The 26,257-nt window shown below is 45.1% G+C and overlaps 2 protein-coding genes across 16 annotated transcripts in view; both read left to right on the top strand.

Annotated features, from left to right (window-relative positions):
• The window catches only part of WIPF1 (WAS/WASL interacting protein family member 1), a 48,760-nt gene extending 36,805 nt beyond the window's left edge, over positions 1 to 11,955 (top strand). For all 7 annotated transcript variants that reach the window (XM_052676246.1, XM_052676251.1, XM_052676252.1 and 4 more), the window contains 5 exons: positions 1,089 to 1,265; positions 2,498 to 3,265; positions 4,842 to 5,054; positions 5,925 to 6,038; positions 7,314 to 11,955. In XM_052676246.1, coding sequence (XP_052532206.1) covers positions 1,089 to 1,265; positions 2,498 to 3,265; positions 4,842 to 5,054; positions 5,925 to 6,038; positions 7,314 to 7,369 — 1,328 coding nt within the window. In that variant the 3' untranslated portion in view covers positions 7,370 to 11,955. The remainder of the gene's footprint in view (positions 1 to 1,088; positions 1,266 to 2,497; positions 3,266 to 4,841; positions 5,055 to 5,924; positions 6,039 to 7,313) is intronic.
• A 3,638-nt stretch (positions 11,956 to 15,593) lies between these two features.
• The window catches only part of GPR155 (G protein-coupled receptor 155), a 35,542-nt gene continuing 24,878 nt past the window's right edge, over positions 15,594 to 26,257 (top strand). For 3 of the 9 annotated variants that reach the window (XR_008204909.1, XR_008204910.1, XM_052676238.1), the window contains exons 1-2: positions 22,761 to 22,881; positions 25,716 to 25,893. The gene's annotated coding sequence lies outside the window, so the exon portion shown is untranslated. Of the gene's footprint in view, positions 18,046 to 22,760; positions 22,882 to 25,715; positions 25,894 to 26,257 lie in introns of those variants that run through there. The other 6 variants (XM_052676241.1, XM_052676242.1, XM_052676243.1 and 3 more) reach the window with 6 other exon arrangements.

Here is a 26,257-nt window from a genome sequence, read left to right as displayed (position 1 = left end):
TACGTGAATTAACAAATCATGAAGAAAGACAAAAACATAGAAGCATTTCTCCAGAGGTTCACACCCTGTGTGAGTCAGAGAACTGAGTTAACGTGCTTAAGAACAGAGGGATGATGTGAAACATTCCCCCATGAACACATTCTTCCTCCTTTTTTCTGGGTGGGATTATTGGAAGTGCTTTTCATCTACAGGTTTTAATTACTTTACAGTCAATGAAATTTCTACCCACCCAAAGTTGTGGAAATCAAGAGGCCAAGAAATTAAGCAATTGGGTCTCAGCCACGTAGCCTGTCATGGAACTGATGGGAACTGATCTTCACAGATATCCCAACCTGTGGGCCTACTCGTTTTGCAGTGATGTTCTAAGTAGGGTTCTTCCCTGTATTTATCACTGAAAATGCTTTCATTGCACTTCTAGTGCCTTGACACTGTCACGGCACAAATGTTGAGGAGGGACACCAGCAGTGGGAAATATTAGAGAAAAACAGGAGAGGAAATGGGGCTGATAAAATAGTTCCTTTATATTGGAACAAAATGGCAGCTAATGATCATCTCACTGCATTTCTGGGCATAGAGGAAAGTCATCAGAAATAAAATCTCCTCCATGCATTCACCAGAAGTGCCCCCCAAGGGGAAGAACACCTCTGTCTTTCTCTCTCATTCCTCATTTTATGTCCTTCACGTGACATATGGAGAAATGAAGATGAAAGAGAAGATAACAATGGTATGAAGAAATGGAAAGCAGCTATGCAGATGTTAATAAAGACAATATGATATTCTCAGAGGCTCCATCCATTTTTCAGTTTCAGATTCTCCAGAGTGACTGTTTCTCTGCTTTCCAGTCCAGAGCAGCCAAAAGGAAAGTGATGGCTTAGTAGAACTCAGTAGCTATGTTTATTGCTCCACCTCTTCCATGGCTCAGTAGTGGTAGTGATGGCTGTGACATCCAGCCTGAACAGGGGCTTGCTTAAGTGTTTTGAAAGCTTCTTCTTTTATCCCCGCTTACAAGTGTTGCTGTAATGAAAGAGAATACTTTGTAGGATCAGCCTCACTTCTCTGCATAACATGGGGGACTTTTTTCCCAACAGAACCCAAGGGAAGCAGTGGAGGTGGCGGTGGCTTTGGAGGAGGTGGCAGTGGCAGTGGTGGGGGTTTTGGTGCTGGCAGCGGTGGTGGCGGCTTCAGTGGTGGTGGACCACCTGGCCTAGGAGGCCTTTTTCAAGCAGGAATGCCAAAGCTCAGATCTGCTGCGAGTCGAGATGCTGGTAAGAAAGATCTTGCAATTTCAGTGCAAACAAGTTACACGACACATTATTTACATTAATTACAAACCGCAGCAATAAATTACCTGCTGGGATTGAGAATGTCTTCAGACATCTTAGGCTATCAAGAAATGAAATTTTCGTCTTGAATCTTGTTTTATTCTTAATGGTAGGATTTATGAAGGGGAAGTGAGACCCCTCTTTCCACTCCTTCTCCCAGTTATTGGTGAAAACTAAAGATCTTGGCAGTGTTGAGTGGCTGCCTGCAAAGTAGAGTGAGGTCCTCCTTAGCTGTGGATGTGCAGGACCAGAGGGGAGACAATAGGATTCTGGATTATTTCTCCCTTCTGTACCAGAAAAAAAGATCAACTTTCCATTTGGAAAGTACATCTGCGTCAGCTCCTCAAGAGTGTGATTTACCACGTAGGGTAAAGGAGGCATCCCAGCTGGCTGCTGCATGTGCTGCGCTTGGAGGGCACACTCTGTGTTCTTCTAGCTGGCTAAACAGCTGCCCAGAGCCCCATGCCCCTTCAAACAAAGGAGATCTGCAACTCCTGAGTTTCCTAAAGCTAAGGATGTAGCATTTCACACAGGAGGACTGGACAACAGGGGTCATAAAATATTATGAGTCCTGCATATTTTATGGACTAATGTAATTTTTCAGCCCATTTGTACAAAACAGTCTCTTGGAGCTAGTATTTTCTATTGTGTCATAGTCTATTTTGGGAACATGTATTAATGCAAAAGTTCCTGGCACAACAGGACAGTGTTTCTTCAACTGCAAGGCTGTCTGCCTTCTTGCTGACATACACAAGTACATAAGTAGCTCACAAATATTAGAAAGGGCTGCAAAGCCCTTTTGCTGGACAGCAGTTGTTAAGTTGCTAAATAGTTAAATTGTCAATGCTACAGCTCCTTTTGCTTTTGAGTTGCTGGTATCAAATACTTGTTCTTCACCAGTTCTTTTCTTCCCTCCCAATGTTACTGCTTGCTCCATGAGGGCTGTATACTTTCGTTGCCTTGCAGTCACTTGAACCCCACAGACCATTCCTCTTGAGCTGGAAGGACCTAGCTGCTGTGATACAGATCCCAAATAGCACTGAGATTTGCTGCCAGCTGTTCTGCAGAGCGTCCCCGAACATTTGGGCAGCTGTGTCCCAGCGCAGTGTTGCTATGTGAGGAGGGCCCTCTCTGGTTGCTGATGCCTTCTCCCTGTCTCTCTTCTTCCTGCCCAGATGCTGGGGCAGCCCGCCCACCCGCACTGCCGCCTGGAGCCCGCTCTGCAGCTGCCAAGCCATTCTCAGCACCGAGCGGCCCACCTCGCTTCCCAGGGCCACCGCTGGGGCAGCGGAGCCCAGCTGCTGACCCACAAAGGAGCCGCCTGCCGCCACCCAGGCCCGATGTGGGTTCTAAGCCTGATGCCACACCGCCACCGGTGCCCAGCACGCCCCGGCCCATTGCCTCCAATCTGCACAGCCGAGGTTCGACGCCAGTGCCTGTCCTCAACCGCCAGCCCAGCCTGGGGCCGACGCCACCGCCATTCCCGGGCAGCCGAGGCGCAGGGTCAGCTGGCTCCCTGCGGCAGCCCAGCCCAGGCCCAGCAGCCCCCTACTCGGGCAGACCACCACTGCCACCCACACCCGGCCGCTCACCAGTGGATGAGAAGCCGCCGCCGCCGCCACCTCCTTCTGGGCACCGGCCACCTGCCAGCCGGGACATGGCCCTGCCGCCGCCACCACCGCAGAACAACAAGCCGCCCGTGCCCGCTTCACCGCGGCCACCCCTCGGAGTTCCTGCGCCCCCGCCACCCCCCAGCAGGCCAGGGCCGCCCCCCGTGCCCCCTGGTCCCGCCAGCAGTGATGAAATGCCACGACTGCCCCAGAGGAACCTGTCCCTGGTGCCCCCTGCTGCGCCCAGCTCTGGGGGCGGCCGCTCCGGACCTTTGCCACCACCGCCCAGCGAGAGGCCCCCTCCGCCCATCAGGGATCCCCCCAGCCGAGCAGGTAGGGGCTGGGGCATGGTGCTGTTGGGCACAAGGGATCCTGCAGTTGAAAAATGAAGGCTTGTGGGCACCACCATAGCTCAAATGACGTTACTGTGCATTCCCAACTAACTCACAGATCTAGGTTTTGTGTAGTTGTGTAGGGCAGGTTTTGCGTAGTTGCTGTAACAAGAAGGAGCTGCCCACCAAATCCTTTACCAACAGGGACCTGTTTTACCCAGCTGCCGTGAAGTGACAATATTCACCTTCCTGAGTCAGCCAGTGTGAGTTAATGGTAGTGTTGTCATGAATGGAAAGCCCGGCCTCCTACGTGTTGGAAGGCACAAACACAACAAAATACAAATTACTTTAATAGAAGGCCGATCCGACAGTTGTTAAACAGGAGGCAGTTGCTGCAGTGTGACTAACTGTCATTACCTGCTAGACACAGATTCAGGATGAGACTGAAAGTAGCGTTGTCTCCATCAGGTTATTTCATCACATGTTTTGTCCTCTGACAACCACTGTAACTTTTAAGAGTTGCTCCTCGTGTGCCTGATGCTTGTGGAGCTGGAGGAGCTGGGGCACAAATGGGCCCCATAACACAAGGAAGCTGCATCTCAGTGCACTCACAGAGGCTTGGCACATGGCTGCCTGGCTGCAGGAGTTGTCTCACGTTTGTTGGGGAGCACAGAGCAGTTCTGCAGAGTACAGCTGTGACTTTGGACACTGCAGGAACTTCTCCTGTGACAACCTCTGCTTCCACAGGAGATTCCTGTTTAGCTCTTTTCTGATGCAGATTTTAGTAAATGTACACTGCCTTTCTGCTGAGTCAATGAGCAGAAGGAAGCTAGAGATATAAATTATAAATGTAAATACTGTTCTGCAATGGTTTGAGGTAGATGATGGGTTTTAATAAGGTTTAGGGAGAGAAACCATTCTGGTTTTCTAGTATGTGTCTGTAACTAGATTTCATCAGAACAAGGAAGCATTTAGGAAAATGAACATAATTGTCAATTGCCCAACTGTACTAAGCAGAGGTGCTGAGACCTTTGGCCGTGTGCAGCCCTCCACGCCCTCTGCGTGGCCTCCTCCTGTCCAAGCTGTAGTTTCCTCTCCTGTCCCAGTTTACTGCTGCTCAGGGAACGTCACTTTCCCACCCTGTGTGGGCTGTGCATTCACGTTGCCATGCAGAGCTTTTCTGCTTCACTGTGAAGACACATGGGGAGTTGGTGGGGTATGGGCTGGATCCCCACTCTACAAAGTTCCTGCTATAACTGCTCATTGAGGAAAATGTGATTTAGAGTGGTTTGAAATTGGCTTCAAGGGCCAGCACCTCTACAGAGTGACTGCAGCTGAGGAAGGCAGGAATATGGGTGCTGAGGTGTATTTGTGTTTGGGTATACCTGCTCCTCTGACCTCTGCAGGCTGTGGGCTCCCCATCAAACCCAGGGAGCAGGGAGGTGGGGTCTGCTCTTCCCAGGGACCCTGGCCTGTATTCTGTTAGTGAGAGGCCATGGGACACGGGCAGCAGTGTGCCACTACAGCACAATAAGGGACAAACAGCGTTTTTGTGCTTGTCTCTATTCTCTCTTCAGGCCCCCTGCCACCACCACCTCCCATCAGCAGGAATGGAAGCACCTCAAGGGCTTTACCTGCTGCTCCCCAGCTGCCTTCCCGGGCTGGGTTGGAGAACCAGAGAGGTGGGCCCCGACCACCGCTTCCCCCAGATCGGCCGGGGACAAGCGCACCACCACCACCACCGCCGCCTTCATCAGCACTCCGGAACGGCTTCCAGGACTCAGGCGATGGTAAGCTGTGCTCCCAGCTACTTGCCCTCATAGAAATTGTGTAGCTGCTTTTGACCTTAACGTGGAAAAAAGTGTGGGGTAAAGGATAGAACAGAACTGCAGAGCTGTCAATATAGGCTTAAAAACAACCCTTTGAAATATAGTCTGAAAAAGAATAACAATAAAAGAAAAAAGAAACGCTTCTCCGTACTTAGCTTTGCTACAGTGCATAAAGAAGTCCTAAGGGGATTGTTCTGGCTGCAATGTGAATTCAAGCCATAGCTACACTAGAACTCCTTGTAAGTCAGAACAAGTTAGATGATGACTCAAAAACTGAAAGCTGAAAGACAGAGGAGGGAAGAGGTTGTCAGAACACTGCTGAAGATGTCAAGTTTCTCTCTCCTTGCTGATGTTTCTTGAAAAGGTGAGATTCAAGATAGCTGAGTTTTAAAGATTCATTATGCTTTTCTTTTGAGTTGTCATTTACAAAGGATAGATGCATCTTTTGGCTAATTATGGATGGCTATGGAAGTTGATATTTCTGACATTTATGAGGAAAAGCAAGCGGAAAATTAAACTGTAACTCACACTTTTGAATCATCTTTGCACTTCAGATAAGGCAGATGGGTTTCAAATGTATTTTTTTTCCCTGAGTGGTTTGCAGGTTCAGAACCTGGTTTCTAATTGTAACCATGGGAATAAACATATTAAAACTCAGTCCCGGTAAATAACCTAATAGGATGCTGGTTCAGTATTCAGCTATCAAAGCATTTTGCAATAGAAAACATGTAAGAAATTCAGTATTAGAATCAGTTGATTTTTCTGAAGCTGTATCACACAACCAACCAGTAAAATGCATCTTGTTCTGTTTTGTTGTTGTTGTTCTTTCAGATGAGTGGGAAAGCAGATTTTCTTTTCATCCTATATCTGATTTGCCACCTCCAGAGCCATATGTACCTGTGAATAGAAGTTATCCCAGTAAACTAGCAAGAAATGAAAACCGAGGTAAGTTTGTTCCACCTCTAGTGTTGGGATTTCAACATATCTTTCTAGAAAGTGTGAATGGGGAAGAGATTGGCTCCTGAAGTTTCAGAGCTTCTCCAACATCTTGTTTTCTTCTCTCCACCACACAGAAAGCACTAAATACAGGTTTGCAGGCACAAGCCCTTTTAAACTTGTACTACGGAGTGGGATGGGTGCAGTATTGTTTTCTTCCTAAGTTGTAACCTGTATTGTAAGATACCATTTTGGCCATAATATTCTGCTACAGGCAGACAGAGATGCAAAATCCCAGCTTTGCCTTCTGATTTTTGTTTGTCTGGTTTTGTCCCTGTTACTCCTCTTGGAACTCTCTTCTGTGACTTCTTTCTCATTCCTCGTCTAAATCTATGCATGACTCATTTATTTGTGTGCCAAAATCATCCTTGAGTTTTAGTTATTCTCCCTTGTTGGTGCATTAAACCCCTGCTTTTTTGTTTGTTTGTTTTTTTAGGACAAGTTGTGCTCCTCTCTCAACTTTTAGTTTGCTGAGGTCATTATATCAGGATGTATTACACTCTTCCTCCAAGCTAAATTCTGTTTCTCTGATCACTGATATTGCTGCTGTATACATTTCAGCTTGATTTCATCTTTTTTGATCAGTGTTACATGCTGTTCCAGTTGAGTCTCAGGCATTCCATTAGTTAGCACCATTTGGCCTGGTACACCCAAGGATTAATTCACTTCTTTCACAATAGGTCACATCAGTGCTCATAGTTATCCTGTAATCATCTGTACACTCACATGTTTCTCTGTCTGTCCTGTTTCCAAATTATGAGGCTTTGGTGTGGAGCAGAAATTCCTGTTAGTCTCTGGCTCTTACCTTTCTTCCCATTCCTATTACTCCACAAAGAGAGTCAAAGAAATCAGTTTTGAATGAAAATCTTTATTTGGGGAAATATATGAAGAGCTCTGAAACATTACTTCTAGAGCTTGCTGCTTTCATTGACACGTGTTGCAAGTAGCACTGAGACCACATGTGTTTATGTAGTAAGAGTGACTGACCTGCTGACTTTGAAAAGGGAGCAAAGGACTGAAATGCTAGTAGTTCCTAGGCATTTGGAGATAACAGTAGTTACAAACTGAAGTTAACATTGTTTGAAGTTCTTGCATTGTTGAGTAAACTAACCAGAAACTGGAAAGATATTTTCTAAATGGTTAGACAAGGAAATGAGTAGATCTTCTGGCTTGGATGCAAACTCCCACTATAAAAAGTAACGGAAAACTTTCTTCTTTTTTCAGGAGGCTCTGGTCGAAAAGAAAGAGGTGTCCCCCCTCTTCCCCCTATACCAAGGTGAAGTGGGTTCTGGCCCTTTTTTGGGCGACATCTGTTTTACGAGGTTTCCTTCAAGTCAGCTCTCCTGTCCACGTTGTTGGAAAGTTGTCTGTTTTGCTCTGTTTCCACTTTTGGCTTGTCAGCTGGAATAAACTTCAGTCTATTACAAAAGTAATAGACAAAGCTTATGAACTATAGTTGCTCAAAGCTATAAATTTTGTTCGCTTATACTGCAGGCTGTCCTGAAAGGCATTTTATGGACCATGCCTGACATACATGCATCATGCTTACCGGGTCCAGCCCTGTCCTCTTGAGAGTTCCACAGAGGTCTGGCTTTGAATTTAATGAGAGCTAGAACAAAGCTGTTTCATTCATGTGGGGTACAGTGGCTGTATTATTTGATCAATCAAATACAATCTGTTTGCTGTTTATAAACCAACTGCCAGGGAATACTGTATAGCTGAGAATCCCCTGGAGCCTTCTTTGTTTGCCTGACCTGGTCCATCTGCTTCTGCGAGCCATACTCCTACTACATGGGAACCAAAAGTTTATCTTAAATCTTTTCACCTCAGCTTAGTCAAGTAATTTTGTAATTTTCTATACAATAGATAGCACGTCCTGTCCTGAGGATGGAGTGTGTCTGGCCTTATTTTCATCTGCAGAGAATCTTCCAAAAAAGAGCACAAGTGAAGAATTTGGCAGCACAAAAATATCTTTTTTCACACCTTTTTTCCTTGTTTTGTAATAACATTACAGTTTTAATCACTTTGTGCTTTTCTACTTTGATGTGGACTATCCTACAGTCATCCGTGTCCTGGATTATTGCAGCGCACTCTTCCTGAGACTACCTGCAGAGAATTCTTCAAAAGTAGTCTTAGTGGAAATGCAGCAGTTATTGTAATTTTTCTTTCTGTAAAACATTTCTAACACCAGTGCTCCACAGACTGCTTTCCATTTGTTTCTTTGGTACAATTAAATGATGGGTTTTTAATTTAAAAAATTTCCTGAGGCTCGAGTGACAGTCTCAGAGAGATTGTAGCTGACTCATGTAACAGCAGAGCAGCTGAGGTCAAAAATGTGCATAGGTGGAAGCTCTTTGATGTCATGAAGGAGGTCTGGGGTTAGTGTGTTCAAGTGGGAGCACGAGCTCCAAAATTTGCTATCTGCACTGGTTCAAGAGGATGGGAAGATTTGGCCTTCTGAGTTTACCATGAAGCCTGTTCTTTCAACCTCCACTGAAGGACGCCTCAGCAGAGAGCCGTGAGACTTATGCTGATAGAAGAAAGAGAAAAGTATTCTGACGTTGTGACAATCAGTTTGTATGTTTAATGGCTTTTGAATTTTGTGTTTGAGAAAAGAGTTCATCGAATGATCGTGTTTTGTAAAAGGATCCAAATGCATGTAAAATGCCTTTGAAAATTTGAGGAAGGTTTTAATTCTGAATTTTTGAATATTGCCAAATCATAGCTCTTTGTTAATTGGACTTCTGAAGTTTAACCCTGAAAAATTTCTCCTCTGTCTCCTCAGCAGCATGCTTCTTGGGACCCCTACAAAGCCTATACCAGCAACCATGTTCACTGGGTAAAAAAAAAAATAAAAAAGTTATGTTAGTTAAGAAGGTGTTTCTCTAGTGTGAGAGACATGAACCTAAGCTGAGGCTAGAATGAAGTTAGCCCTAGAAAATCCAGGGAATGTATCTGAAGAGAGCTTGAACCCCACTGCAGTGTCTGCATGTGGGGCTTCTTGCCTGTCAGTGGGCTTGGAGGGGCAGACTGCCTCTGTCCCACCACTGGGACAGTCACCATGACAAGGCAGAGCTGGGTGCGGCCACATCAACATAACTTCCTGGCCTTCTTGGTATTTGTTTACAAAATCTTGTTAGCTGTGATAGCATTTGATTACATACAGGTTTTTACATTTTTGTATCTAATGACATATTTTCAGTTACTATCTACAGTCTTGAACCTGCAATTGAGTGCGCAGGCGCAGGGATGTATCTACATCAAGTTGCAGGGTCGTGGCTGTTAGAGTTTCTTATAGAAGTATTAATGGGACCTCCATGTGACAGGTGCACCTTGAGATCAAGCCTAGCTCAGTACTGCATTTCTATGTATTTTATGGATGTCACTTAAACGTGTGCACTATGCAAAGTGCCTGTCTCTTTGGCTTATTGTTATGTGAATAGAAGTCCAAATAAGATTTTTAGGATAGTAACTTAAAGGATAAATTATTGTATTCATGTTATTAAACTGAAGCACTTACAACTTTGAGGAGCAACGTTCCGAATTTAAGAATACAATATTTTTGATACATTGACCTGCAAATCTTTAATATCCAAACAGCTATGCAGCCAAAAAAAACTAGAAAAAATAAAATCCAAGAGCTGTACTGTGTCTTGTAACTTACCTGTTTCCAGTATGTCTGTTTTACTTCAAGTAAAATGCTGCAGATTGTTCTGCCATTCCTCTGCATCATTCAGAATATCCCGTATTTGATCTTTTCAGTAAGGTTCGCTGACCAGAAAGTCTGGACCTTAACCAGTGACTTGGCAAGTCAGATTCAGTCTCACTTACAATGGCTGCGTAGAAGGCCCTGTCAACAAGCTGATGAACCCAAGGTGCCTGTTGATTTCATCACTTCCTTGTACTGTAGAAACCTCCTCAGAACAGCTGTTTGGCATATATGTAAAGTACCTTAAAAATGCAGAAAGAGGTATTTTTTCACCTAGCAACAAACTTGACTATTTGTATCTTTTGCAGTAAAATTCCCTAGTATAATCCAGAACAATGCAGCATTTTATCTTCCATATATCGCTTCACATATCAATAGCTTTTTACAGTATGAGCAGTATTAAAGTATTTATTTCACTATGAAGTCTTAAAAAGAAAAAGGATACAGAACAGGTTGATCCAGTGGTGCCTTATGACTTTTTTAGTCAACTTTCTGTGTTTCACAAGACAAATGAAGTCGTCGTTCTTGCGCATCCCAACGTCAACAGCGCTGATAGCAGCGTTGCACAGTGCTGCGCCAAGTTCTGCTGCTGGTGTGTGCTCAGTCTGCTAACTTGAGTGAGCTGAATGTGTGGAGAGGTGTGGGTCAGCTTCCAGTTGAGACATGGTGGCACTGGTGCCATTGCTGGCATTGCTCTGGAAACCTCCCCTTCTCCAGGCAGCCCAGCTGCCTTCAGCATGTTTGCCTGGCGTTAAAGGACTAAGCTGGGTTCGCTGCTTGCATCTGACAGTTACTGATTTTGTTTTAATGACGTTGTCTTAATAACATTCACACCTCAAAGCTTTTTTATGCCGTCACCAAGACTTGCATTGCATGTCAGTGGCCATGAATGTTCATTTTTGTTTAATTTGACAAAGTAAATAAAATGAGAATAACTTTTGTAGTAATTTCTGCTCAGTATTTCTGTAAGGAAACACAAGCTGTCTGCTCTGACTTTGTGCAGCAGCTGCAGGGAGAAAAGGTCCCAGTGATTTGTGTTCAGAGTTGTTGAAGGAAGCTCAGCTTGCGGCGCAGGAAGCATGTATTTCTGTAAATGAACCACTTCTTGAATAAGGTTGCAAGGTTCTCATTGAGAAGCCACCATTTCCCAGCACCAAAAGAGTCATAAAAATTTTTCTTTTCTGCAAGACTGAGCTATTAGGGAAGTTGCTTCAGTTGCCATTTTAGAAGGAGAGCAGCAGTTCATCCTTGCAGCACTGACTGCTTCCATGTCAGTTGTACGAGCAGTTCTCTGCTGGAGAGCAGAGCTGCTGTCGTGGTTCACGTAGTTTGCAAGACAACTTTTTCTGTGCTGGAACACATAAGTAGGAAGGGTGCATTTACCCTTGGATGCAAAAAGTGGAGTTGGATGATCAAAGTGGTGTTGTTTCAAGCAGAATGTTGGCTGCCAGGAGAGGGGAGCTGGGGAGAAGTGTACCCATGGAGGATAAGCCAGTTGGCTGGATGTGGGCACTCGTATGAAAGCACCGAGCCAGGTGTAAGCTGTGTGAGGTTGTGAATGCTGTCTGCCAGTGCACTCAGCCTGTCACTGCGGTACTTCGAGTCTGTACAGTGTGTCTTGGATGAACTTTAACCTTTCTGATTGTACTCACCAGAAAAAAAGGGAGAATCTCTTACTGGAGGTGCTCAGTAAGACACGAAGAGTGGCTCGTGAAAAGCTCTGTATGTCCCTAAGGGAACGCAGGGTTGCTCAGCCTGCCTGGTGGCACTGCTACCAGTTATGAACAGAGCGCTGGAAATGTGGGGAGTGCTGAGGGAAACCGAGAGGGCTGCACGCCCTGGGCAAGGGAGTGGCATGTTGGCGTGCTGACGTTTTGTAATTTGTGATACAAGTTCTGTAGCATAAACTCGTACGTGATAAGAAGGCACTCTAAGTTTGGACTCAAAGTCACACAGGGCTATAAAAGAGAAACATAACTTCCAGTGCAGGCTGAGCAAAAAGTAACACATTTTTTTTTCAGGCGCTTACAGTTGGAACTTTTATAAAATATTAATCGAGTTCTGTGAAATTTTTCTGCTTAACATTTATCTTGTATGTGATTTTTTTTTTTCTCCTTATTTTTCTATCCTATGCCAAATAAATTTTACTTTTATTTACTCGCTGGTGCGGCCTGTTGCATTGAGAACGTGGTGTGAGCCTGCATGGGTGTGTGGCAGCAGTGCAGCTCCTCACCTGCCTGCACCTCGCCTTGGAGCTTTGGGCTTCCACGTGGGGAAGATTAGGTGTCTGCAAGGAAAGAGAAGCCAGAGTTTAGTTTGACGTAAAGAATATTAGATAAGAAGTGTGGGCAGTGATGCTGTGCTTGTACACACACCTTGCTTTAGTTGTCCATTGGTGGGCAAAATCTCTAGGTGCTGGTTCTCAGCTTTGCAAGCCTGACACTTGCTATGAGGAGATTATATGGAAAATGTAGCATTTGGTGTTAACCACAGTTATGTTATCTCCACTCTCTTGCCAAGATGCTTCCAGAGTATATCACATACAAATGAAACCTTTCTTTTGATTTTAGAGCCCTGTTCTTGGTTTTGTACTTCATCTTCTCAGGAGATTTGAACCAGGTTCAACTCAGGAAGACTCTTTGGTAGAAGTCCAAAGAAGGCTCCAATTCAGGCCACAGTTCTGGTGTCTCTTTCAAAATTAGAAAGGTCATTTAAAATCCTGATCTAAAAAGCTCCATGCAGAAACTCACTGACCTCGCCAGGCTTAGCCGTAGGTTCGTTCTTACACAGCTGTGGGTCCTTTGGCAGCCATGAGGACCACTTGTTAGTGTTCCAATTTACAGACTGGCTGGGACAGAGGTTTCTGCGTTCTCCAGAGGCCACAGAAAGCCATGGCTCATCTGTATTCAAAGGTCCACCAGTGCCTGGGCTGTGTGGGTAGCAGGACAACGAAGGGGGTGAAGGCTGTGGGTACATGGGCTGCAGAGGAGCTGGTTCTGCAGGCTGAACTTGGCTGCAGCAGTCCTGAACCAGGACCCAAAGGTATGAACCCAAGGGTCAGCTAGCAGGACCACCTCTTCTGGGTTCAGTCAAAGGAAACATGCCTCTTTCTGGGTTTTGCTTGATTTTGGGAAGAAGGAACTGAACTGAGCCATAACGCAGCACAGACCTTCCTCCATTTAACTCAAAAAAGAACACTGTTGCTTTTAAAAGAAAACAAAAACAAACAAAACAAAAACCAGTATACTTTTAATGCTTGTAAATGCTCTCCAGTTGCAGGAAGGATCAAGCACTGGCTCAGCATCTCCCACAGCCATCCTGCCCTGTTACAGTTTGGCTGCACTGTGCATTGCTATTAGCAAATTGGTCCTGGCCAATCCATTATCAGTTTAGATGTTAAACGTTGCTCCAAACGTGTATACAACAATTATGTATTTTTTAGGTTAGCTAACAAAACAGAACCCTCCAGGGTTGGGTTTTCTCTGTCTGATAGCCATTATAACAAGTGGTTCCTAACAGCTGCTTCAGCTATGGTACAGTTCTCTGAAAAGCAACCAAATATGTAACATGTTTTGAGCTTCATACCAAGATGTTTCATTTTCAGTTGCACTCTTAGAGTGCCTATGAATGTTATTTTGTATATAATGAAACTGCTGTACACTGTTAAGTGAGCTTATCCTTCAACTTGTCAGGACACTGTAACCCTCCGGAGAAGTTCTGCTTGCTCTGCCGAACTGAGAGGGGTTGGTGCATAGGCACCCTTACCAGCTTTAAAGCTGAAGAAGTTATTTTGTTATAAACCAAGCTGTTTCTCCCCAGGGCATTCTATGCTGTCTGCAAACAGCTGTGCCTATGCTCCCCTCCCTCTTGCAGAGATGTCACAAGAAACATTTTGCGGAGCAGATAGGGGCATCGGAAACCTTTTCTGTACCTTGTTGCTTATTACGCCTTTGTGGTATCTGTGCAGCTCGTTCTGTGAGCTTCTCCACACATAACATGCAGATCTTTAACTTTGATGAAACATAAAAGCAATAGAATAGCACTTTGTCTCCGGACGGTAGATTTTGCAGTGATACAAATAGTTTCTGTTACTGATGTGGATCAGTAAAAGCCTTTCAGCACAGAGATTGTACCCACCAACACATGTACAGATCTAAAAGACACCATGGGGCAGCGCGTGCTGTAGGAGGATGGAGAAGTTTGTTGGTGCTTAACTCTGTGACATGCCCCTCATCTTTCTGTAACCACTGAAAGAAATCAGTAGCGCTGCACAGTATCTCAGGAGGTGTTTATTTGGTAACCCCCTCCCATCATCTGTCTGGTGTTCAGGATGCCCTCTAGCACAACCTTCCTTGGTCCAGTCAGCAGCAGCATGGCTGTGTTGGTGCACTCTCTAGCAGCCCCATGCTGTGCAACCCTTTCATGACTTCCCCCAATGGAGGCCAAACACTTCTTGTCTGCCTTACAGCCCCACAGGCCGTGAGGAAGCAGCTTGATTGGATAGGAAATGTGACAGCTGTGTGAATCCTTCAGCTCTGACAGAGCGTGAGTTCCTTCCTAATGAATGGAGAAATAGATCTGCATTTTTCAAATTAAAAAAAAAAAAAAAAAAAAAAAAAAAAAAAAAAAAAAAGCAACAAGTTTATTCTGTTTTTTTCATAGCTGATGATAACATATTTAAATGTTAATTTTTTGATGCCTAAGGCTATTTATTTCAACAGAGCTAGTGGACAGTCTTTTGGAACAGTTATGGTCCTGTAATCTTTTCTTCCTGTATTCACAGTGAGGCTCATAACATACTACATTTCAGCGGCAGCCCAGGTGCGGAGGTGCTCTTGAGGAATGGATGACTACCATGAAGACAGTTGGATTAGATCAGCAAACATGTTCTGTGGCTGCTGCCAATGCTGCCCATGTGCACTATCAGTGTCTACTGAACAAAAACATCTCAATGGAGAGACAGACAGTGGTACTTCAGAGAAGCAGTAGGTAACTGCTACTTCAATTTTAAAACACATATGTGGCTTAAGATAGAGCTTCTGCAGAAGCTACATAACAAATCTAAATCAGAAACCTGTCACAAAGGCTGTCTATGTAGCAATCACACCTTCTACTCCACATTACAACATGTCACTTTTTAATTTTCATGTTTTTCTCTCTGTTTAGGCCATTCTTTATTTTTCTTCCTCAAAAAGAAGTTACTTTTCAGGCTTGCTGAGTTATAAGCTGCCTAAATGCCTTCCTCAATTGGAATATGGAACAGTTCCTTTTTTTTTTTTTTTTTTCTCTTTCCTTTTCTTTTTTGTCAAGAGTGCAGCAGATTAGCAAAGAGTTGTCTGCCAGCAGCCCCTGAGATCAGGGCAGAGGCAGGGGCTGTGGTAACAGCGCTCCTTGCTGCTGATTCCCTCACTGCAACAGGGACCGCTGCTGCTCCTTGCAGCCAGGCCACAACTCATCACTGTAAGGCAAAAGTGTTCTGTCTGTGGGACCACGGACCTCCTGATTGAGCATTGTGGTCGCACAAGGACGAGTGTTTACTGTTATCATTCTCTCCATTTCAAATAGCAGCTTTCACTTCCCCTCCTTGCCAGTAGCTTGGGCTTTTTCTGAAAGCTGGGGACGTGCTGCTGGTGTCCTTTAGATACACTGTGGTCTCAGCTGTGCTGCAGGGCTGCTGCTGTGCCTTCATCTATCTACTTTCCAAATGGGTTCTTGGTTTTTGTTATGTTGATTTTACAGGTGTGTGCTGTGAGGAAATGCCCACACACTTGTCTGCAGGCTCATTCTCCCCACACACTGCTGGACACTGGTATAGTAGTGGTGAAAACTGCAGACGTGTTTCTTCCAAGCTGCAAACAACTACTGATACAAGTGCAAGTGCATGATATAATGAACAATCTTCTCCATGAGTGTTTGGTTTGGCAGCAGGCAGGTGGGCCAGGCGAGCAGTTTCCCCACACTGAAAACTACTCAGCTCAGTGCAGGAGCCATGCTGCCTGCTGAGTGCTGTGCCCCGGGCAGCCCGGGCTATGTGCCTTATGGAAGGGCATGCTGCACAGCAAGGTGACAGCAAGGATGTTCCCTGCCGTCCTTACCAGGGCGTTTCACCTTGCTTTTCCCCCAGCTCCTCCCTTCCCCGTGCCTCGCAGCCGGTGGCCAAGCCGGCGCTAGGTGGCACTTCGCGCTTGGCCTAAATTTCTCTCTTTGCAGAGAGCGGCTTTAACAACAACGCCAGAACTCGAGTGTTGTGTCAGTGAGAGTCGTTTTGCCTCCGCCACCCTGCCGGGAGCACGAGTAACTCCCAGCTCGCAATCTGTGCTCCTGTCGTGTTGCTGTTGGGAATGTGATTGCGTGCTCTGTGCTGTGGTCCATCACTTCAGGAGCACCATGAGCTTTGTGACTGCTGGGAAGGAGTTCACTCGGGACGTATACAGCCTCATTCTCCCGCGTGATTACACAACTCTTAGGCAAGTAAAATGCCAGTATTGGCATAAAAATGATGCAAGAGAACAACATGTGTGACTCTGCCCTGTTTCAATTTAACCTGAAAATGGCATGCTATTAGGGCCAAACTAAGAATTCGCCTGCAGCTGGAGAAGGAGTTAAGGATAAGCACCGAATACCTTTTGTTTGTTAATAGAGTCAAATGGCAATAGCACATAGTTGTATGGAAGCCATCCTGACAATATTCCAGCATTAAAATAAGAATTTGCCCAAATATTTAAGAGAAGAAATTCCTTCTCATTGTGAGCCAGAGAAATAGAAAACAGTCAGAATGAGATCCGCACAAGCGTAGGAATGAAATGCTGGCCACAAAGCTAAAAGAAATGACAAACTGCTGAATGCAATCTGGAAAAGATATAGGGGAGAATCTACAGATTACAGAAAGAGAAGTATGAAAACAGAGCAGGGAGAAAAATATCTGCAGTAGCTGAAGAGCTCAGCAAGGAGAGGGCTTACCTGTCACAGCTTGTGACAGGGGATCAGGTAAGGGAAAATGGTGTGGCAGAGATGAAATAGAGATGAAATAAGAGAACAAACTGTTGGGTTTCTATCAAGGAATATAACGCACTACATTCAATACGTATTTTTGGATAATGTTTAAACTATGTTTGTACAGATGCTTATACAGGTGGGATATGGTGTGATCACAAGTGGGAACTCAGTAAGTGCAGAACATTTTACAGAAGCTTGGGTCATATTCTTCACATATCTCCAGAGCTCCCCCTTTGTGTTGCAGCAGTCAGTTTTGATTCCTTTCACCTGCCAAAACAATCACTCACCGAATAAGAAACAGGTGCAGCAGATTCCATATCAGAAAGAGCTTATTTGTTCAGAGCATCCTGCTTTAACAGGTTCCTGAGCAAATCAGTATTTACACTTGCTCACTTGCTTGTGTATATGTGGAGAACTGTTTTATTATTGTTGTTATTTTTGTTCTTCATAAGAGTTAGGATGAACCTGTATGGTGTGACTGAGAATGCATTACAGGCTGCACACATCCAAAGAAGTGTGTGAGTATTCTCAGATCAAATAGGACCGTAGCTCTTACATCATATTTTTAATTATTTCATCACCTACTGTTAACATTGTGAATGTATAGAATTGTAAAATATACTGTAAGATTCTGTGCATGGCAGGCATGTTTTTAACTAGTATGTGAGACAAATGAACAAGACTTGATAATTATCTTCCATGTAAAGCACTCAAAAACACTATGTTAAAGTGGTGGTTTGTTTGTTCGTTCGCTATGTGATATTCTTGTTGTTATTTTTCTTCAGCCTGGGTGATTAACTTGTAAGTTCCTCTGTGACTGAGTCAGTCTCCAAGGTGATATACCAGAGACCAAATGTATGCATGCAGAATCTTCCACTTCAATGGGAGACACAGCAATGCTGCTATTTTGGAAGAAATCAGCTAGAGCTATTCTGAATTCCATTGAATTCAATGCAGTATAATTTGAACTTTTATTTCTCGCTTTTTGCTTTAATGAGGTGAATGTCACTTTACAGCATTTATTTTGCTTACTGACAAGGTTCAGTTCCTTTCACCAGGCTTAAACATGCGTACACATTGCTGAAGATTTGGGTTGATGTTCTGCAAGCTGGCTGTTAGCTCTTTTTATTGTCTTTTGTCAGGTGCAGTGTTGGGAAGGGTACGATTGCACCCATAGGTATTTGAAGTGCCAGTAACAGGTGCCCATGTCTCAGCTGCAGGACCGTGGGATGTGAGCAAGGTACAGCAGAGGTGGGCTTTGCAACACCAATCCCAATGCACACATAGCCACACAAGAATACCACTTGTGTAAACTTTCCTAAGCAGAGCAGATGAGAAAAGATACTGCTGCACAACCATAGATGAGTGAATAAATAAGTATCTGAAGGAGGAATAATGTTATGCAAGGATTCCTTTGTGTACAAATGGGACTGTCAACATTCTGTTGACACCCTCCTCTCTTCTATGGTGGCCAGCTTCAGGCTTACAGGCAGCAGTGCTTGGCACAGTGCTCTTTAGGTCTCAGCATCAGAATGTTCCCAGGACCATGGAGACTGGGATTGTCAAGTGTCAGAAGTGAGGGAAATTCTCCTCCAGAAGGCTGTTAACCGATTTCCCCCTGACCCACTCCCCCCTCTTCCCAGAGAAGAAATCCTGGGGCCTGTTGTCTTTCTATGAATACATTTTTCTTGGCTTGCCTTTGATGCTTAACTACTTCTCCAGACACATGTACGATGTAAGCTATCATTTATTTTGCAGTAGCTGTGTGAGACAGTGCAAGTGATCAGATGATCTCGGTATGGATAAGTTTTGAGTTGTTACTGAGAATGTCCTAAGAACAGCTGCAAGAGGACAGATGCTTGAAAACAGCAAACTGAGCCCTGAACTAGTGCGCTATCTGTGGGCATACCGCCAATTTTCACATAAAATTTGGCTTGTTCTCAATATCCAGAGCATTGAGGAAGTATTTTTCCTGTAATTCAATATAGGAAGATTACATAAGAAGTGTTTGCCTCTCCACCCATTGTTATAATTGCTTTGTTAGTAAGATGCCCAGATTTTCCATGCTGTTGCAAACTAGGTGCACAGCTGTCTGGAAATGACACAGAGATTGTACTTGTAGATTTGTAGATACATTGCATCCTGATTCATTTGCATTTACCAGCATTCTTTCTATCTTCTACCTTCTGTAATCATATCTATTCTTGGTAAAGTCACTTTCTGGGCAATACTTGCCTAGCAGTTATTTAGAGATGCTGGTTCTAAATTTTCAGTTGAGAGTGCTGCTTTGAAGCTTCCTCATGTAAGATGGATTTTTTTACTTATCACCACCCCCTTGCAATTTGGGTCCAGGTTCTATTTGTGCTCTCTCTTTCTAGAAAGGAAAAAGAAGAAGAAGAAGAAGAAGAAGAAAAAAAAAAAAAAAAAAAAAAAGACTTCAGTGTTTTCAGAAATAAACTGGCAAAATGCAATTGCTTACAATAAATCCCTGAGGGCTTTTCTTTAAAGTATTCCAGCAGTCTTTTCAGCTTTGAAACAAGTGCTTGGGATTTACCCAAGTAGCCTTTGCATCAAGTACGAAGATACATTTCTGGTCCCCTGAAAATCTGCCTAAATTGGCTCAGAATTGTGTGTCTTTGAAAGTATGTCTGCATGTGGTCACTGGTGGTCCTTAAAGCTAAATTACCTTAAGCACGCTGTCACAGAGAAGGCTAAGCTTCCTGCATAGTGTGGGTCCAGACATGTTATTGTCTGAGGGCAGTGCCTCCGATGAAGGCTTCAGGCCAGCAGGGAGACATGCCTAGTGGCTGCTCCTGGCTGCTTCTCGCTGCTGGGGCTGCTGCCCAGGTCAAAAAGCAGGTACTACTTTTTCCATTCAAAATGAGTTCACTGCTTTAATGGCCTGTAAGTGGATGGGAACATCTGATTGAGGTGAAGGCAGAACAAAAAACAAGGGGAAAACATTTTGTGGCTATGTAAGGTGTGGTTTGGGAATGCTGACAGGATCAAATGTAGATTTTGGGGACAGCTTTCAGTCTTAAATTTACTTTTACAGTTAATGGAAAACCTGGTTTTGCATCCCTGGGATACAGAATCCTCTTTGTTGTCCTTAGTTTACAAATGCCTTGATAAGAAGAGAGAGGCTGAGGGAACTGGGATCATTCAGTTTGGAGAAGAGGAAGCTCAGGGGAAACCTTGTTGCTCTCCACAATGACCTGAAAGGAGGTTGTGGCAAGGTGGGAATCAGCTGCTTCTCCAGCTGACAGTGATAGGATGAGAGGGAATGGCCTTAAGTTGCACCAGAGAGGTTCAGACAGGGTATTAGGAAAAATTTCCTCTCAGAAAGAGTGGTGAGGAATCAGAACAGGCAGCCCGGAGGCTGTCCTGGAGTCACCGTCCCTAGAGGTGCTTAAGGAAAGGACAGATGTAGTTTGTAGGGACAACAAACTTGGTTTAGTGGGCAATATTGGTAGTAAGTGGGTAATTGGACCAGATGATCTCAGAGGTCTTTTCCAGCCTAAATGATTTTATGATTATAAACTCAAGCTGTTAGAATGAGACTCCACTCAAATCAAAGCTATATTTGAGGGCAGGGGAGAACACGTGGCTCAAATAAAAAGTTGATTAGGCATTGGAGGAGTGGAAAGAGGGTGCTGAACAAACAAGGCAGTGTCCTCTGCTGTTCTATAGTTGTTTTTTATTGGTGGTGTTTGTTTGTTTTTCATCTCATCACGTTCCTTGGGTATTACAATACAATTGCGTGTGTCCATTCCTCAGTGTTCTCCAGGGGAAACTGCCAGACTCAGGTAAAGTGCACTTTCCTGGTCTGCAGTGTGTATGTGGCCACCGAGATGGAAACAGCCCAGCTTCCCGTTACTGCTCATGCCCTAGAGAAAAATCATGCTTGCTTGCTGATGGGTATTACCTGCAATCAGTGAGCAGCCTATTCAGCCAAACAAAAAGTACTGAAGTGTAATCATAATTTAAATACTTTATTAAATGTTGAATTGTTAGTGACCTTTTAAAAGGAGGAGATTGGGAAGTATAATTTCTTAACATGACTCTTTATTGCAGTCTGGCAAGCCTTCCTTGCTTCTTCCCAAAGCTTGTCCCTCCAAGGCATGCTATTTCTACAGGGACAAGTGCCAGGCAGAAAGCCAAAAAATCTGAAAGATCCCTTTATACTTTGTACTTCCAAGAACTAATCCAAATCCATTTGAGTGGTCTTTGTATGGTGATAGAAAAATTTAACAATAAATTAATTAATAAAAGTGTCTCCCTGAACAATGTTTGCCCCAAGAACTCTCAACCTGAAGTTATGGAGGTAGATGTTACCCAAATGGTTTTACCATGATGCAGTGGTAAATGTGTTTGTTGGCCTATCTTTTGCACATCCTGGCTGGTCTTTGGGTCAGTTTGTGTTGGCCAAATGGGGGGATCAGATGGGAACAGGAATAAGAGGTGGGGAGGAGGTAGGTGCTTACTTCTGAGTCAGCACTGCTGCTGAATGGTGGTCTGGGTTTGCACTAACAGTCTGCATTTGTAATGCAGTAACACAAAAATGATCTCATTCAGCACTGGTGCATTTAATGTTTTTATTTAAAAGGAAAGAGAAATCTCTACACAATTAAATACCTGTCTGCATTGTTTGTGGGATTTTTTTAACCCTTTCCTGGTCTTATTATTTTCCTTTAATACAACTGTATACATAGTTGTTATTGCTACTGATATTGTTAATACATAGTGATTTGTTTCTGATCGGTTTCCTGTAAGTATTTTTACAGCAGAGCTTGTAAATTGAACCCGCTATGGGTAAAGCATGTCCAATACATCACTCATAACAGCCCTTGTTTTGTCTCCTCTGAACGTTACTTGAAAGAGGAAGAAGAGTGGTCCTTCTTTGCTCAAAGTTTCCAGTTTGCTGGGGAAACTACCCAGCATGTTGTCTGTGGGCATTGCAGCTGCTGGACAAGTTGACTTCTTCCAGTTTGGACACCTGTTGTCAGCTACATGTAACAAGACAAGCTGGTCTGGGCCAAATGAACAATGGAAGAAGATAGGCGGGATACAGAACTGTGAATTTGCTGCCTTAGTGACGGCAGTATCTGCCTGAATTTCTAGAAAATAGGCAGTTCCAAGTGCTGTCTCCTCAACCACGTCAAATATTGGAAACCACTAGAAAGCTGCATCCTCTTTTTCATTGTTTGGACCCTTGGCTATTGCCAGCATTTAGGATTTACTGAGGAAGCAGTTAACTGTCTGAGCCAGCCTTGGGCATTTGCTGCCATGTGGAAAATGAGGCTGCTTTTGTTTCTGAGCTCTACAATGGCAGAAAAAAAAGTTGAAATTACTGCAGGAAACTCAGCACGTTGATGCAAACTTAGAGTACCAAAGAGGAAATCAGTCGTGACTGGTTTCCATGCTGATGTACGGCAGACCTATTTGTGTGGCTTTTTGTTCTGCCTTATTATAACGTACTTAGAAAGAAAAAAAGAACCCAAGCTGCACAGGTGCCCGCAGGGGTTCGGCTCTCCGCCTCTCCCGGTGCACGGCGCCGAGGCCCGGTATCGGCGGTATCGGGAGGCGGCAGCTCCCACTGCAGCCCCATGCGGGGAGCCGGCCCCGCTATCCAGTAAGGCCGAGCCCGGAGTGACGGCTCTGCGAGGGCAGATAAAGTCAGTCAGTCTGCGCAGGGCCGCAGAGCCCGTCGCTTCGGCGGCCGAGGAGCCGGCGGCCCTGGGAGCAGGACGCCCGCAACGGGGAAAAGCTGCGCCCCGGGGCGAAGCTGTAGGCGGCGGGGGAGCGTTCGGCCCGGCCCCGAGGGCGAGAGGCGCTTTCGGGAGAGCTCCGGTCGCCTCCCGCCGCTGCGGAGAGCTTCGCCCGGCCGCCGCCATTTTGCGGGCCGCGCTCCCCCCGCGGCTGTCGGACCGATCCCTCCCATCCGCCGCGCCGCCACCTCGCGAGGCGGCCGGGCCGGGCTTCCCCTGCGGCGGGCGGTGGCCTGGGGCCGTGGAGTGGGCCGGGCCTTAGAGAGGTGCTCAGCTCGGCCCTCTGTCCGCACACCGGTGCCTACCAAGCGCTAAGTAGGTAAGCGGCCGGCGCGTTCCCCATCCTCCGGCTCCCCCGTTTGTTTGTTTGTTTGTTGTTTTTTCCCCGGGACAGCTGTCACGAGCCATAGCGCCGCTATTCTGTTGCGTCTCGCGTTTGTCGGTGGAAACGCCGCGTGCTGGTGTCTGGGCGGCTGAGGAAAGGAGGGCGGCGGGCAGGTCCGGCCGCAGGAGGGCAGGAGATGCTGCATCCCTGCACGGCGGTGTGGCGACGAGGTGCTTCTTTGGGGCTGCTGACAGCAACGCGTAGTCTGCGTTCTGAGAAATGTTTTGCCGCTTCCTTCACAAAGATGCGTCTGCTAACAAGCCCTGAGCTGAGCCTGATTGAAAACCGAGGGACAGCATGGTATTTTGTGCTGTAGGCAACTGTTGCTTCATTCTGACGAGCCTGACCAGCTGCCTAGATGGAGCCTGAGGCAGCGATAGGCACTATTGCGGCCACAGTTCCTCAGGGCTTGGGGTGCCCCAGCACTGCCGTATAACCACAGCACAGGAGGGCACTGGGGAAGGAGCATGGCCTTGCTTAGGTGCTCAGAGATGCTTGCAGCCTCAGACCTCTTGTGGCAATGTTCAGTTTGTGTGCCAGTGGAGGGCTGTTTCTTGGGTTAGTTGCTGTTGGGGTTATTCTCTGTCTGCTTTCTCGGCTCGATGAAGAGAAAAGCAACTCGTGGTTAACTTGCAAGAATAGGAACTGTAGTAATCACTTCTTTCCACTTCATTTTATCATTGTAACTCTCTGAAGTTGCTTCCTGTTTGCCTTACAGTATAAGCTGTTATTCAAAAACACTTATCTCAGTTAAGGGGGGGATGAATGGTAATTTTTCCTGCCCCAGTCTGACTTTCAGCCTCCTGAATAAGTTGCCACCTTTGGGATGTTCCTTCATCACATTCAGGTACTAAAGTCACAATGTGGGTTATAACTTATGAGTAGTCTGTGCAGACCTGCTAGCACCACCAGGATTATCCTGAAAGTGGTGACAAGTGAGACCCTGAGAGAGGATGTACACTGAGGTGTCTTCTACAGTGTCTTGCATAGTCTTTAATTTAAGTAATAATTAAAATAGAAGAAGAAGAAGAAAGATATTTTCTTTCTGGTAAAGAAGTTTCTCTACTTTGGTATTCCAAGGGGAGCTTGATAATGTTGCTCAACTCACAGCTACTGCAGAACTGAGTTTCTGGTCTGGTGAATTTTAACTCTTTACAAATATTGACAACCTACAGGAGACACAGGCAAATATCAGTGCTCCAGTTTATTTCAAGAGCCTTGTGAGCTGCACTGGTTTCTTGATCTCTGTCTGTTGTCAGTTCTTGTGCCAGATTTCCGCTAGTGATGCCAGAACTGTCTGTCCTTATGAATGCAGGCTGGTAGTGGGCTACAGGTAGCTCCTCCTGGCACAGTTAATAGCAGATGAGGCAGCACTATTCTTAAAAGTTCCATGCTTATTGGCCTGCAGTACCCAGCAATGAGCTTTCAAGGATCCAGATCTTAATCTTCAGTCCTTGAACAGAAGATGATATATTGTATGCAAAGACAAGCTCTTGCCTTTAAGATATATGTACTCATTTATTGTTGTTTGACTAGTTAATTTCTTATGCGTACTGTGAGAACAGTTCTGTGTAGACTGTACAAGGCTTTGGTTTTGGATCTGCTCAGCATTGTTGATTGCATTAAAAGCTGTGAAATGAAGACACTTCTGCTTACGTGAGAGGCCAGACTGAAGTCCTAGGTGTGATAAAGCTGTATGCCAAATCTGTGATTGGTTAGGTAATCCCACTGCAGTTATGTAATGTGTGCATGTCATTGCAGATGGGACTGAGGGAAATATTCACTGTGATATGCAGCCCACCGAGCAAGAGCCTGCATTTCTAGAAAATACCCATTGCTCTGTGATAGATAATCTGTGGTACACACGAGTGTTTGGGGCTCTGTGCACAGCTCTGGAGCTGAAGGGGTGATTCACATCTCAGTCTTTCAAGGAGCACCAGCAGCAGCTTTGTCACAGTGTGCCATTTCTCTCTTTGAAACAAGTGTGGTTCATGAAAAATTGTGCCTGGCTGACTTTTACAGAGGCGCTTGGAATGAATTTCAAGGTGAAGATAGCCTGGAGGGAAGCACGGGAATGTTTGTGGCACTCTACAGAAGATGGTTGTAGGCTGTGTGGGTGTATATCCATGTTAATTTTGATCTGCTTTTGGAGATAGGGATTGAGCACGTGCTGCTGACAGGTACAACCAGAGTCAGCCTGCTGCACGCTCATTTGAGTGAGTCCTGGGTTACGAAACAGCAGCAACTCCGTAAATAATTTAAAAAGGGAGGGAAGAGAGGTATCTAAACAATTCTAGCACAATTTTGGTTTCAAAGAATTTGCTTGTGGAGCTGTATTGGTAGACTTGCCTGCAAAACCCTGGTCTGTACCAGGAAACAGCCTGCGTGGCTTAAACTGCTTCTCAGGAGGGAGAGAGGGGAAGAAATTCTAACTGCAATTAGCTACTAGATAGCTGTGTGAGGCTGAGGCTTCTGTAGGGAGTATATTGAATACTTTGCATTGCAGAGAGTCTCACATCTGCACAGTGCTGCAAGCTGGAGGAATTTGAGGTAGGACTGTTCCAAAACAACCACTTTTTACCCTGCAGCTAGGGTAGAATGTGGCTGGCTTCTTTCAAGAATTCAGCCCTGGAAATCTCTTGATGTGCCAAAACAAAGTTTGGCTTTCTTTTGAACAATTTGCGTGTCCTAACTACTTTCTTAAATTTTGCTAGTGGAAGTGGTTTGTCATCTGCTTTACTTATTGCTATTTTTTCATTGTTCTCCAGCAGATATTCTTTGATTTGGCATCCTAAATAAATCTGGGTGAGTGTGCCTTCTATTATGCTTTTTTAAAACGTACAACATTTAAAACAAGCCCTGCTTGGAGCAACAGCCTTTTTTCCTGGGAAGAAGAGATAGCCAAGGCTGCTGGACAGATCCGGATGCTGCAACTGCTCAGGCCAGGTGAATTACAACAGCATCACAGGGTTGTTTACCAAAAGCTTTGGGCGTAAATAGATGTCATGAGTCAAAGGGTTTATGCTACACATGAATGTGTGTGTGCTGGATGCAAGGGTGTGAAGTAGGGCATACAAGATCTCATCTTTGCTCTAAGCTGATTTATTTGCTTTTGTAGCTGGCTGTTGTATTCTCTCTGCTCCCTGTGGACAGGAAAATGGAGGCTGGGGAGGCTCCTAAACCCATTGTTGTTTGTGGATCCAGCCGCAGTGCTGTAAGAGGCACTGGTTTGAGAATGGGGAACCTCAGCTTTGCCACTGAGCTGTTAGATCATTTATAGCAGGCAAGTCAGTCTGCCTTTCCTTTAGCT

This window comes from Tympanuchus pallidicinctus, unplaced genomic scaffold, assembly GCF_026119805.1.
Source record: "Tympanuchus pallidicinctus isolate F22 unplaced genomic scaffold, pur_lepc_1.0 scaffold15, whole genome shotgun sequence".
NCBI lineage: Eukaryota > Metazoa > Chordata > Aves > Galliformes > Phasianidae > Tympanuchus > Tympanuchus pallidicinctus.
Note: the sequence above shows the minus strand (reverse complement) of the source record. Positions and strands in the feature narration are given on the sequence as shown.